General features: G+C 52.4%; 1 protein-coding gene across 9 annotated transcripts in view; it reads right to left on the reverse strand.

Annotated features, from left to right (window-relative positions):
* The window catches only part of FANCA (FA complementation group A), a 38693-nt gene that overhangs the window by 9495 nt on the left and 14999 nt on the right, over positions 1–14199 (reverse strand). For all 9 annotated transcript variants that reach the window (XM_055079126.1, XM_028478016.2, XM_028478014.2 and 6 more), the window contains 10 exons: positions 10617–10693; positions 9195–9308; positions 7386–7522; positions 6980–7050; positions 6570–6666; positions 6035–6222; positions 4644–4740; positions 3529–3705; positions 2544–2617; positions 1042–1170 (listed from right to left, as the gene is read on the reverse strand). In XM_055079126.1, coding sequence (XP_054935101.1) covers positions 1042–1170; positions 2544–2617; positions 3529–3705; positions 4644–4740; positions 6035–6222; positions 6570–6666; positions 6980–7050; positions 7386–7522; positions 9195–9308; positions 10617–10693 — 1161 coding nt within the window. The remainder of the gene's footprint in view (positions 1–1041; positions 1171–2543; positions 2618–3528; positions 3706–4643; positions 4741–6034; positions 6223–6569; positions 6667–6979; positions 7051–7385; positions 7523–9194; positions 9309–10616; positions 10694–14199) is intronic.

Genomic DNA, 14199 nt, shown 5'->3' on the forward strand with positions numbered 1-14199 from the left:
AATAAATAAATAAATAAATAAATAAATAAAAAATGGTGTGGTCCTGGCACAAGGATAGATGTATAGATAAGTAGAATAGAATCAGGAGTCCAGAAGTGAACTCTCACATGTATGGCTAATGGACTTTCCACAGGAGTACCAAGACCATTCAACAGGGAAAGGACAGTCTCTTAATTAAACAAAAGGGGACAACTGGATATCCACATACAGAAGAATGGGGCCAGATCCCTACCTCACACCATATAAAAAAATTAATGCAGAATGGATCAAAGGCCTAAAAATAAGAGCTAAATCTAAAAACAGATGAATAAGGCATCTTCAAAATTTAAAACTTTTGTGCATCAATATACCCCTTCTAGGGAGTGAACCGATGACTCACGGAATGGAAGAAAATATCTGCAACTCACATATCTGGTAAGGACCAAGTATCTAGAATATATAAAGAACCCTTATGACTCAATAAGCAAATAACCCAATTTTAAGTAGGCAAAGGATCTGATTAGACATTTGTCCAAAAAACGTACATAAATGGTCAACCAGCACATGAAAAGATGCTCAACATCATAAGCCATCGGGGAAAAGCAAATCAAAACCATAATGAGATACCACGATGTACCACCTTGACACAGCAACCACGAGGACGATGAGAAAAAACAGGCCACGTCAGGCCACACCTGGCACAGCCCATATGGTACCAGGAACGCCTGCCTTTCATGGCAGGCCGTCCACGCCAGTGCTGCCTGCACTGTGGGTGACAACACTGGTGCCCACCACTTGCGTGACCTTTTATTCTTGTCACATTGGCTAATAACCCTGATACCAGGAGACAAAGCAGAAAGACCAAGTCACTGCCACTGGCAAATCTCTGTACAGAGAGAAAGCTGATTCCGGAAGCTTGCCTTTATCTTGAAAACCCAAACTTGCGATCAGGATATGTTCAACTGTGCTCTGTATGACACAGACTGGACTGAGAGAAATAAAAACGTTCTTAGAGCTACCAAAATCAAAAGACCGACTCTTCTGGGCACTAACGTTCCTAACCTTTGACAGAAGTCCATGAGCACGTTGACAAGCGTGGCGCAGGCGACTTCCAGGTCTCCGTCGCAGCCCCCGGTGGCAGAGGGCGCGGGGAGGAAGTGCTGGTGGATGGCCCACTGGTGGAAGTCCTGCCTGCAATGCAAACGCCAGGGTCTGTGCTGAGGGAGGCACGGGCCAGGGTCCGCTTCAGCCAGGGGTGAGGGAGACTGCAGGTCCACAGCTGCTGAGCTGGGGGTGGAGGGGGTGCCTGCACTGTCCCAGGTCCACCAGCAAAGCATCCAGATATGGACCAGGCCCCGTGGTGCTGAAACCGCAGCACAGACAGCCACCAACACTGCAGTGTGTACCTGCAGGAATAACAGGACCCAAGCAGGACCTCCCCATGGGACCACGAAGGGCAGGGAAGCGAGCTGCCAAAGCCTGTTTGGAACTGCAATCAGGAGAGAAGAAAGGAGGCCCTGAACAGGACCCCACGCCATCAACACATAGTGACCTGAGGGTGAGTTAAGAAGGGGTCCTATGGATCCGCAGGCCAGAAAACTAGTTCCTTCTTTCCCTCCTGGCAAGGAAGGAAGCCCAGGCTCATGAGCACATGAAGGGAGCGCACAGGAGGCAGGCCGCGCACAAACCTGAAAGGCGGACGCGCCCACCGAGCTGGGAAAGGAAGCGTGGGTCGTCCCTCCCATCGCCCATCGCTGTCCCTCCTTATTCTACTTGTCCCGTCAGAATCTGACACCACGACACGGCACCCCCATGTTCAGGGACGTCTCTGACCACTCCAAGTACGGTGGCTTGAGGACAGCCACCTCTGGCTCCTGGACCCCCTGACCCACCACCCCCAGACCCACGGCCCCTCAGCACCTGCTCGAGGCCAGGATAGCACACCTGACGTCTTGGCGGTCTCGGTCACCAGCCCCGGGACTCACATGGGGCTCAGACTCTGATGTGCTCACCCCTGGTGCCGCGCCTCAAAGCCAGCACTCGGCAAGGCGCTGCCCACCCTCCCCTCTGCTTCCCTGGTTGGCCGACACCAGCTGAGACCCTCCAGGGCTTCCCCACTGTGGCCCTCCCCAGGCGCAGCCTCCTCTGCTCCTTGCCCGCCGGCACCAGCTCCCAAAGCCCCGTCTGGTGTCTTCAGTGCCCTCTAATCTGCCCATTTATCACCCTGCCCACCCCCAGGCTCACACAGGGTCCGGCTGTGCACAGCTCCTTGGCAGAACGGCTTAGGGGCGTTGGGGCAGAAGTGCAAGTGGGAAGCCCTGTATGTGCCTCGTGTGCCCCATCTGTCTTGTTCACGCTGCATCCCCAGCTTCTAGAACATTCTAGAAGTGTCTGGCAAACTGTAGGTCAATAAGTGTTTCTTGAATAAAAGAATGAATAAAATTGTACTCATACACTGTTATGTTAAACTGAACATTAAACTGAGGATATAATGACAAAACTTAGACTTAAGAGTGTAGAAAACTGTATTAACATTTTAAAGGGTAGATCCTTTAAACACTTACCTTTCTGTATCTGAAAGAGAATCAACTTCAGGCTGAATTTCGAGTTCCAGCTGTAACCAGTCTCTGTAAGTCAACTGAGAGAAAAGGACCCAGTGACCACCACAGCAAGGACAGAGCACAGAAGCCACAGGTTGGGGCTGTGACGCTGCCCTCTCATTACAGCTGGAGGTCTCCTGCGTGTCCGTCAGAGGTATCGTCCTGCGCCATCTCCCAGGGTTAGACTGGGAGGCTGGCACCAAGCCCAGATGAAGAATCAGTCATTTAACTCCGAACGTGAAGCTAACCAAAACTGTTCAAACTGGTCTTTAAACTCAGTCCTCCACACTGCTGCCTGGTCCTGGACAGCCCGTGGCATCTGCACAACAACCACTTTCTAGCTCACCGAGGTGTGCAAATAACCAAAAGATAAACTTGATGTGAGAACATGCTTCCAATAGTCACAGCTCCACACGTCAACACAGACTAACCTCAAAACCTCACACTGTGTGTAACAACGTGTCCCAGAGACGCACCATGCAGCACACGCAGTGTGTGTAAATGCCGGAGCCGTGCGGCACCAGCAGGGACGTGTGTGTGGACGGTGATCGAGGCACGGCTGCTCCTGCCTCATTGCTCCTGGTGTCAGACAGATGGTCAGACCTACTCTTGTCTGACTGATAATTAACAACAAAGGAGTTGAAAAAAACACACAGTAAAACGACACAACTTTTTCTCTAAAGACCAAAACAAGCAGGCAAACATCCAAGAAATAAAGGAAAAGTTATGAAGAGGTGGCAGAAACTGTCACGTGGGCACGTTGTCTGAGCGGCCAAGCTCCCAGTGACTGTGCTTGGAGAAGCCCGGCCCCAGCTCGCAGCCTGGCAGGCGTGTTTAAAATATGACGATCCCAGGAGTGACTTCTGCCAGGTCAGGCCCGCCCACGTCCTGTGCCCACAGAGCCCAGAGCTTGGAGGAGCAAAGCAGCGGAAGGGACGGTGGGACCTACATGGAGTCCCTCCTGCTTCAGCAGTTCCCGCAAGGTCCTCTGCTTCCACAGGCAGAGGGCGGCTCGCTGCCAGTCCACGGAGGGCAGGCACAGGGGCCTCCAGGGAGAGCTGGCCGGGTCTTCCCAAGAGGGAGGGTCTCGGGCCTCTGAGAACCATCTGAACACGATGAACTGGAACTGAAAAAAGACAGTGGCGTGTGTGCTGTGAGACTGAGGAAACGCGCAGGGGCCTGGCTGCGCTCGGCTGGCAGCGAGGAGCCCCTGGTCTCAGTGGGCAGCCAGCCCTGACCACACAGCTCCGAGCTGCTGCGCCCTGCAGCCGCGCACGGCCGTCCCCCGCGACCCGCCGGCACCGGCATTCTCACTAAGAAGTGTGCTCACTGGCTACAGGAGATGCTCCCTCGGTGATGCACTGAGCCGCACATCTTTGCCTTAGGAGGTCGGACCCCCCGCCCTCATGCTGACAGAGCCATAGGCTACTCGAGGGGACCCTGGGGAGCTTGGGACACAGGATGAGGACTTCCTCTTCTGGGCCACTCCTCCGGATCTCCATCCCACACTTTAAAATGTTGGCACCTGGGACCGGGCGCACAGGGGCACCTGGACCCCAGGCTGCTTCTGACGCGGTGGAGCTCCCAGCAGCGCCCAGGAGTCCGACGCGGAGCCTGGAACTAAGAACCAGGCTCGAACCTCACGGGAGACGTTCCCTAAAGCTCTGCAGGTGCAGCAACGCTGGTTCCCGCTGTGGCGGCACCGCCGCCGTTGACACCGAGGATTCTAAGACGCAGTTTCCCAGGCCGTCTTCAGAGGAAGTGCAGGTGCTGCTTTAAATGCTGCCTCACTTTCTATGAATGTCAGTCTGTTAATTTGCCTACTTCATAAATAAGGAGGGACATCTGTAGTTGTCACGTACCAGTCCCTCCTCTTAACTCAGATGGAAGGAAAAGGCAGTGTTCAACCCAAGCATACGGCGGGGTGGCGCCAGGAGACAGTCTGCTACGAATGGGGCCGGTGCCGAGCGCCGAGATGGAGGCCACCACGCAAGGCTTCAGGCCAGAAACCCGTACAAAACTGGAACTTACAGGAGAGCAGAAAAAGGAACCCAGAAGACTCACCTTTTTTATAAGGCCTGGAGACAAACAGCTGTACAAGATGTCACGTGACTGGGAAGAAAACTTACACAAAGAATAAGAAATTGCCGCCGTACAAAATCTGAAAATAGAAAACAGAAATCATAACACAGAAATGGGATCCAAGCAGAAGAATATGTGGAAGAAGAGCGCGAACGGCACAAAGTGAACCGAGAGCCTCCCAGCCCGACAGCCGCTCGGCGCTCAGCCTCAGGCCCAGCCTGTCCGGCTCCTCCGAGCCCTCGGGAAAGAGCCCCCCAGTCAGGCCGTCTGGCCTGAGCTCTTTCCACGTTGACGAGAGACTCAGAAAACACATGAGTACGCAGGCTCTGCACGTAAGGGCTTGCTTTCCCAGCGTGTCAAGAGCCACGGTCAGAACAAAGGGAATGAAGTGAGGAGGTGCGAGGTGGGTGTTCCTTGTGTGATTGTGTAAGGCTCTCGTTCACCTGCATGATGGCAAATTATTCGCTGTTCCTGCCTAAAAGAACCTCAGAACCAGAGTGAAGCACGTCCAGTTTCCAGCTCAGCCTCTGCCTGCCCGTGGTGGGCTGTGACGTGTGGGAGGGAGAGGCTGCCAAGAACAGAGGTGACCATGAGGCCCAGAGAGTCAGGACCGTGGCGAGGAAGGGGCCCGACTCCCAGCGGGGACTTGTCAGCGGTGCTGCCATGGATGGCGCGGACAGCTGGCGGGCACTGGTCCCAGGCCGCGTTCCTGCGCTCAGCTCTGTCTCTCCTAATGCCAGCTCAGTCCGTGAGCTGCGACCCTGGTCCCAGCCAACATCTCCCACCGGAGCCTCCGGCTTCTGTCCTGACCTCAGCAGCCACAGTAAGCCCTTCGGGCCTGAGTCACACGTGGACTCCCCAGGGCTCTGCCCGTGGGATGGCCACTCTCACCCAACCCCTGCCCATCTCTCACACCCGCCGACCCCAGGCTACGGGCTCCCTGCGACTCACCGGGTCCCGGGAGGGGGCCTAGCACGCAGTGTGCAGTGAGTGGATGAGCACGTCACTGGACGATGGGTCTCAAAACCCTCTGGATGGGACAGCTGTGTGTGTAGAAACGTCCGCCAGAAAAAGCTGCTCACCACAGGGAGACCCCGGAACCTAACCTGAGGGGCAGGTCCAACCAGCCGCTGGCCACCTGACCTGGAGAAGGGCACCTGCGGCCCATTGTGAGCATCTTGAAAAGCAGGTAGCAAAGTAGGGTGATCTCACTTTTATAACCAAAGATACCAACACACACATAAATACACCCAAGATAAGGTTCTGGAAGGGTACAGACCAACACGGTAAAGAGTGGTCATCTGTAGAGCATGTGTGTCTGTCCTAATTGTGTCTGATGAACGTGTGTTACTTTTGACAAGACGGACACTCACTTCAGACACAGGGCTGAGGACTCCTGGGTCCTACAGGGCAGGAGGATGTCGAAGAGCTCGGGGACAGGCAGGCCCCCGGCAGGGGTGGGAGGGCCCACACGCACCTCCGGGAGGGCAGACCTGGACTCGCCAAGGTGGACGGCCAGGGCAGCCAACCCCACCACATGTGAGGCACTCAGGCTCGGGCCCTAAAATAGGAAAGAAGAGTCGTTCAGGGACTTCCCTGGTGGCCCAGTGGCTAAAGACTCCACGCTCCCAATGCAGGGGGCCAGGGTTCAATCCCTGGTCAGGGAATGAGATCCCACATGCCGCAAGTAAGAGCCCACATGCCGCAACTAAGAGCCCGCGTGCCGCAACTAAAGAGCCCACGTGCCGCAACTAAAGAGCCCACGTGCCGCAACGAAGACTGGGAGCAGCCACATGCATACATACGTACATACGTAGATAAATACAGAAATATTTTAAAAGAAAAGAGGTTCAGCGTTGGGTGGCAGGAGGGAGCCCACCTCCTGGCTGGAGGAGGTGGCAGCCCTACCTGGTGATGGAGCAGTTGGCAGAGCCTGCTGAGCAGAGCCGGCAGGAGCCTGCGTCTGCACAGGGTCCTCACGAAGTGGGCGGCCCAGGGGCCCTGCCTGTGGGGACAGCCACAGAGAACAGTGGCAGCGGCCAGGCCTGGCCCTGCACTGCCCGCCTGGAGCCTGGAGGACGAGCAGTCAGGCACCAGAGACCGAAGAAAGAACCAGGCTGTTCCCCATTGCCACGTCCCTGCTGGATAAGTCAGCGCCCACCCCACCCAGGCCCTTCCCCAGCGCAGCGCGAAGGTGGAGGGTAGGACCAGGACCCAAGGCTCGGAGCTGGACCAGGAACGACGGCCACTCTCATCACGAGCACCCAGGCCGCCCCAGGACAGTTCCAAACCACCCGGTGAGACCGCCTAGCCTCTACCTGTCCGGTGGGGCAACGCTGGAGGCCGCCATGAGGTTCTGACAGAAAGACGTCAGCAGGAGGTCCACGACCTGAGAGAGGAGAGGTCTCAGGGCCGCAAACCCACATCACAGCGCTTCCGCCCTGGACGCACAGGGCCCCAGTGGAGCTGACGAGACTGGAAAACGGGCCCCCATCCGGAGAAGAGGTTGCAACGTCTCGGCACAGGAATCCCCAAACCCTGGGAGGGCCCCCGGGGGTCATCACAGAGCTTCTCAGCAGAGAGCAGGGTCAGCAAACCTGCCCACAAAGGGCCACGAGCAGCCTCTGCCACAACTTCCTCCCAAACACAGAGTCTGTACGCAAACGGCAGCACCGGCCCGAAACCCTCGACTCACATGTGGTCTCCGTGGCGCCCCACACTCACCCTCTGCTCCCACGGCTGCAGCTTGGGGGCCCGGACGCTGAGCTGAACCGGGGCCCCCTCGACGTCACTGTCATCCTCGCCGAGGCCCAGGGCGGAGCGGAGCTGTTCAGAGATCACTGCCATCTGAGCCAACAACGCTGCAAGGCAGGGACCGGCGCCATGAGCAGGGGCGCCACCCACCACCTCAGGGGCCACACTCTCAACTGACCCCGGGGCTGCTCTCGTCCCTGCCCGGCCAGCAGCGGAACCACTTTTCTGCGGTGCAGGTGGCCAGGCTTCTCCGAGGCGCTGGCATAGCTCTTCAGGTCACCACGGCCCCTGTGTCTATACCCCGCGCCCCTCACCCGCCAGCCACCTCTGCACACACTGATGCCCGCTGCGGCCGCCCGGCCCAGCCTTGGTGGCTCTGCCAGCACAGGGACTCACAGGCCTGGCTGTCTGACCATCTTGCAGCAGCGCTGGGGCCCCACACGAGCCTCGACCTCCCCAAGAACCATGTGCTGCAGGAGCAGAGTTTGGAAGGGGCACGCTGGCCATGAGGGGACATCCTGGGCCCTCAAGACGACCATGGTGGAGGCAGAGCTAACAGTGCAGAGCTGGGGCTGCTGACCCTCCACCACAGGTGAAAATCTGTGCGTAACTTCTGACCCCCAGCTTAACTCCTCACAGCCTTCCGTGTATTTTGCATGTCATGTGAATCTACGTATATCTTATGCATTCACGACATACCTGATTTTCTCAATATTTCGAGGCCATGTACTTTATCTGAAATTTTTGAAATTGTCATTTATCTCCAAAAATTTTCCAGTATATTTACTGAAAATAATCTGCATATACTGAGTGGACCCACACAGTTAAAAACTGTGTTGCGGACTTCCCTGGTGGCGCAGTGGTGAAGAATCCGCCTGCCAATGCAGGCGACACGGGTTCGAGCCCTAGTCCGGGAAGATCCCACATGCCGCGGAGCAACTAAGCCCCCGTGCGCCACAACTACTGAGCCTGAACACTAGAGCCCGCGAGCCACAACTACTGAAGCCCGCGTGCCTAGAGCCCATGCTCTGCAATAAGCGAAGCCACCGCAATGAGAAGCCCGCGCACCGCAACGAAGAGTAGCCCCCGCTCGCCACAGCTAGAGAAAAGCCCACGTGCAGCAACGAAGACCCAACGCAGCCAAAAATAAATAAATGAAACAAACAAACAAACTGTGTTGTTCAAGGGTCGACTGTATTTCCTCCGTGAGACTCTCATAGGAATTAAATGAATTCATAATAAATAAAAATCTACTGAAGTCACCAGGCAAAAACATGCCTTATGTATTTTCGTTTCTGCATTTAGCGTAGCAAAAATCTAAACCACTGGAGCCTAGCATTGTATTTTGGGGACCACTGTGGCCACTGAGCGCTCTGGACGCCCGTGCTTGTCCTCCACACCCCTCATAGCAAACAGTGCCAGAAGCAGAGGCCCAGTGCTGAAGAGCACAGCCACCCAGGCAGTAAAGCAAGGAGAGAAGCCCCACAGCCAGCAACGCAGCTTTCCTCCTCTATGTCTCCTGTCCCACCGGGATGCCGAGGAGCACAATATCCATATTCTACCCGGACCTTGGGACAGCCTGGGTGTCAGAAAGGAGGCACGCTCCACACCCACCAGGCCGTGGTCGGGTTCACTACCAGATGCTGAACTGCAGGGAAAAGGCACTGACCACGGCCACTATGGGCAACAGAGCAGCCACAAGCTCTGAGCACGTCAGGACTGGCCTGTGCACCCACGGACCCCCGCTGCGGACGGCCCGACCCACAGCCCCGCCCTCACCGTCATGCTGGGTGGGATCTGTCACTGAGGCCCTGAGCTCTCGCAAGGCAGCTGTGAGCAGGCCCAGCGGCTCCTCCGCACAGCTGGGCTCCACCTCCCTTCGCGAGGCTGCATCTGAGAGACAGGAGGTAATTTTAACAATTAAACAGGTTAGATCAGATAGGAAGCACACGGAACTGACGCTGTCCCTGGCTTCTCCCTGCAGAGGGCACACAGAGGACTGGGGCCCTATGAGGAGGGAAGTGAAACGCTCTCCCCTGATGGCGGATGTTAATGTCCTATCAAAGTTAAAACATTCTCAAGGAAGTTTAAGAAAAATCATGGTTCTATACACACTATCGCCACAGGTGTAAAAAGCAGGTATGTGATGAATAAAGACCAAACGCATGTGGAGGGAGGCTGGGCGGGGAGAGCAGAATTATGGACAGATGACGGTTTAGCCCCTGTGTCTCAAACTTTTAAGTAACACGGTGATACTGCTTTTTGCAACAGGGTGTTAAAATCAGTACCTTAGAGGGGGTTACCAGTCTTCAACACACATTTAACAGGGTTACTAGAAAATATTACTCCTATGAGATACAGCATAGAAAACATTCTAGAAGCCCCCAGAAGCAGGACCATGGGGTTAGGAAAGGAGGGCAAGGCCTCACTCAACAGTGGACGCAGGCCTACGGCCCCCTTGGCATCCTGTCTGCAAGATGTTTTGATACTGGTCCAAACAGGTGTGGGTCTCCCTGGCTGTCAGAAACCGTGGAAGATTGTGCAAGGAGGGTTCTGGCAGACAGAATTAGAAAACAGAGCTGCAGTCGCTCATGCAGCCTAACCGGCCCTGCCGGCGTCAGAGGGATTGACCAGCAAACAGCTGCACCATTTCAACACCGACAGACCAGGCCCTGTCCTGATGGCGCCTCGTTCCTGGGGGGATGGGGTGCGGACAGCCTGCCCAGCTGCTCCAAGCACTGATGCACGCTTTCCCACATTGGCCCAGGTCTACATCACTGTCCGCTAGAAGCAGAAAGATCCCCAACCGTCCAAACGGCCAGAGAGCCATGGCAGACCCCCTACCAGAACACGGTGCAGAACAAGCACCACGGGCCTCGGGCCTGGCTGGTCACCTGACTTTAAAGCTCGAATCCAGACGGGCAAACAGAAACCACACCACAACCTCGGCGGGGCACACGAAGAAGAGAAATGGTCAAGTGGATTTTGTATGCACGCGTGTTCAGGGAATGACGTCACAGGCAGCCCTCCTGGTGTCACAGCTGTCCCAGGGCTGATGCTGGGCAGTCTCTGAAGCCACAGCTGTGACCAGACCCAGCATGACAGAACCAGACCAGATGGACCAAGGTGCCACCGACACGTCTCGTGATCAGGGAAGTGGAGATGGGCACGTCTGGGGACCAAGCGACCCACTGACCTTACCTTCTGGCTTTTTCTCTCCGACAGTGGAGCAGGCTTGGCGGTAGATGGAGTATAAGGAGGGGGGAATTTTATCCGCTCTGGATCGGAAGAAAACATTAAAACAGTCAACTATGACTCAAATTAATTCTCAAGCTTACAGTCCCAAAGACTACCCTAAAACAGAAACGGGCAACAGAGTAAATCTAAATATATTATACAACACCCCACAGCATGACCCTGTGTTTAGGAAAAACATTGTCCATATGGACGTAAACGGTCCTGACTACTTCATACGTCCTATATAAACATCTACCAACAGTAGGTTTTGTTGTGTAGTGAGATTATAAATGATTTTCACTTCTCTCATTCAAGTTTTGGTAATTCCCAAATTTTAAAGTGAACTTATATTACTTTGAATGAAAAATGCTAACTAAGGAAAACATCCAATTAATGTCATTAAAAATCCAAGTCCTGTGATGAGGACACGGGGCATCTGCAGGGCACGGACACGGCTGGCACGTTCTCATGGCGCAGCAGCAAGTACAAGGACAAGAGCCACAGAGCATCGCCCACCCCCCCCGCCCCTGCCAACAGTGCTGCAAACCGTGACAACGAGATGCAAGCAGAAGAACAGAGACATGGCTGTGGTCCAGAGTGAGAATCGACACCAGGACTGGAGGGAGGCAGGGAACTTGGCTGGAGACTAGGAACTGAGGGCACCGCCCACTGTGCCCTGGGGACTGGAAAGCCTTCAGTTTAGAAAACAGAAACCAAAAAGAAGAAAAGAAAAAACAGAAACCAATGCAAATAAAAAGAAAGAACAAATTCAAGGAAACGGAGAAATTCACAGAAAAGAAACTGTCAGTCATCACTTTCATTAATATCTTCAGAGAGGTAAGACAAAACACTGCAGCTGTGAAACAAGAATGGACTGCTGGGGGCTTCCCTGGTGGCGCAGTGCTTAAGAATCTGCCTGCCAGTGCAGCGGACATGGGTTCGAGCCCTTGTCTGGGAAGATCCCACGTGCCGCGGAGCAACGAAGCCCGTGCACCACAACTACTGAGCCTGCGCTCTAGAGCCCACGAGCCACAACTACTGAGCCCAAGTGCCATAACTACGGCAGCCCGCACGCCTAGAGCCCATGCTCTGCAACAAGAGAAGCCACCACAGTGACAAGCCCGCACACCACAACGAAGGGTAGCCCCTGCTCACCACTAGAGAAAGCCCGCGTGCAACAACAAAGACCCAACACAGCCTAAATAAATAAATTAAATTAAAATTTAAAAAAAAGAAGAATGGACTGCTGTACAAAGGCATATCTGATGGCAGAAATGAAACACTCAGTAAAAGGACTTGCAGATAAACTTGAAGAAATCTCTCAGAAAGAAGAGGAAAAAACAAAACAAAACATATGCAAAATAGGACAAAAAAGAAGACAATACAGGAAATCTAATATCTAAAAAATAGCAGTTCTAAGAAGAATAAGGATATAAAGAGGAAACCTGCAATGAAATCAACCAAGTTGAAATAATCAGTGTCTGGGATTTGCTTCAAAATAATCCAGAACGGTGGGTGGGTAAGTGAGTTTGAAGGCTATAGATGAAACAAGATTGCCCATTTATTGATAACAAATCTGGGTGACAGATTCTATTCTGCTTTTCTGTCTTAAATTTTTCATTTAAAAAAAGGTTTTAAGTATCCAAGAAAATTCCTTAGTACAGAAGGATATGAATTTCCAGAGTAAAAGGCCCCCCATGTGCCCAGCCCAGAAATAAAATTAGACCCACAATGAAATACGCTGCTATAAAATTTCAGAACACAGGGAACAAAGAAAAGGCACTACAGGCCTCCAGAAAGAAAAACACAGATTCCCATGCAAAGAGTCAGAAACTGTAAGTTTCTAACATCTCAGTAGCAACACTGGAGGCTAGAAGTCAATGGAGTGAAAATTTGAGGGAAAATAATTTCCAACTTAGATTTCTATACGCAAACTACCTATCAAATGTGAGGGCTAAATAAGGTGTCGAAAAATCTACCTCACACCCATCCTTTTGTAAGAAGCTTCAATAGGATGTTTTCCACCAAGACAAAGGAGTAAACCAAGAAAGAGGATGATCTCGGGCACAGAAAGGAGAAGCCAGCACAAGCCAGAGCAAAGGATGTCAGTCCCCAGGTGATGCTGAAGGAAGATACAAGGGTAACAGCAGTCTTAGAGGCATAAAAAGCTAGTGGGTCAGAGTGAAGCAGGTCAGAAGGCTCTAGAAGAGATTTCCCTAAGATATAACTGTTGGGATACTTGATGATTCTGAACAAGAGAACATTTAGACAACTGGCAGAGTTTCCAGTGAATCATGATATGTACAATGAAAACTAAGATAAAACAAAGATAATTATGAACTCCAGAGAAAAGAGAAAGTAATGATTCCTCATGATCAACTCTGAATAGTGTTTAGACAGCCTTAAAAAACAGTTTTTTAAAACTAACACAGGAAGGGCAGCTATGTGTATTGGTAAAGGAAAGAAAACTAAAACAGAAAAAGTAAATACCAAAATAATAATGTTATTTGGAGATTTGGGGCGAAATATCAAAAAATCAGTTGAGTTGAAAATGCTTGCTTCCAGAAAGAAAGTGAAGTGGCAGGGATAGGTGGGGAGTGGCTATGTCTCTCTCTCTTTTTTTAAAAAATAAATTTATTTATTTTATTTCATCTTATTTTTGGCTGCACTGGGTCTTTGTTGCTGCGCGCGGGCTTCCTCTAGTTGCGGCGAGCGGGGGCTACTCTTCGTTGTGGTGCGCAGGCTTCTCATTGCAGTGGCTTCTCTTGTTGGGAGCACGGGCTCTAGGTGCGCAGCCTCAGTAGTCGTGGCACACAGGCTCAGTAGTTGTGGCTCGTGGGCTCTAGAACACAGGCTCACTAGCTGTGGCGCACGGGCTTAGTTGCTCCGCGGCATGTGGGATTGTCCCAGACCAGGGCTCGAACCCGTGTCTCCTGCACTGGCAGGCAGATTCTTAACCACTGCGCCACCAGAGAAGCCCCTGGCTATTTCTCTTAATAAACTTCATAGAAGTATTTGACTCTTAGTAAATCTAACTTTTAAAAAAAATTGTATTCAAGTATAGTTGAATTACAGTGTTGTGTTAATTTCTGCTGTACAGCAAAGTGACCCAGTAATACATATATATATATATATATATTCTTCTTCATGTTCTTTTCCAGTAGGGTTTATCACAGGATATTGAATATAGTTCCCTGTGCTATAAGTGGGACCTTGTTGTTTATCACTTCCATATATAATGGTTTGCATCTGCTAATCCCAAACTCCCCCTCCATCCCTCCCCCTCCATACCCCCCAACTCGCCAGCAACAAGTCTGTTTCTCTATGTCTGTGAGTCTGTCTCTGTTTCATTTGTGTCATATTTTAGATTCCACACGTAAGTGATATCATATGGTATTTGTCTTTCTCTGACTTACTTCGCTTAGTATGATTATCTCCAGGTCCATCCATGTTGCTGCCAGGACTCTTTAATCTATATCCATATTTAACTCTGCCAAAACTCTTTTTTTTTTTTTTTTTTTTTTTTTTTTTTTTTTTGCGGTACGCG

Source organism: Physeter macrocephalus, chromosome 17, assembly GCF_002837175.3.
Source record: "Physeter macrocephalus isolate SW-GA chromosome 17, ASM283717v5, whole genome shotgun sequence".
Classification (NCBI taxonomy): Eukaryota; Metazoa; Chordata; class Mammalia; order Artiodactyla; family Physeteridae; genus Physeter; species Physeter macrocephalus.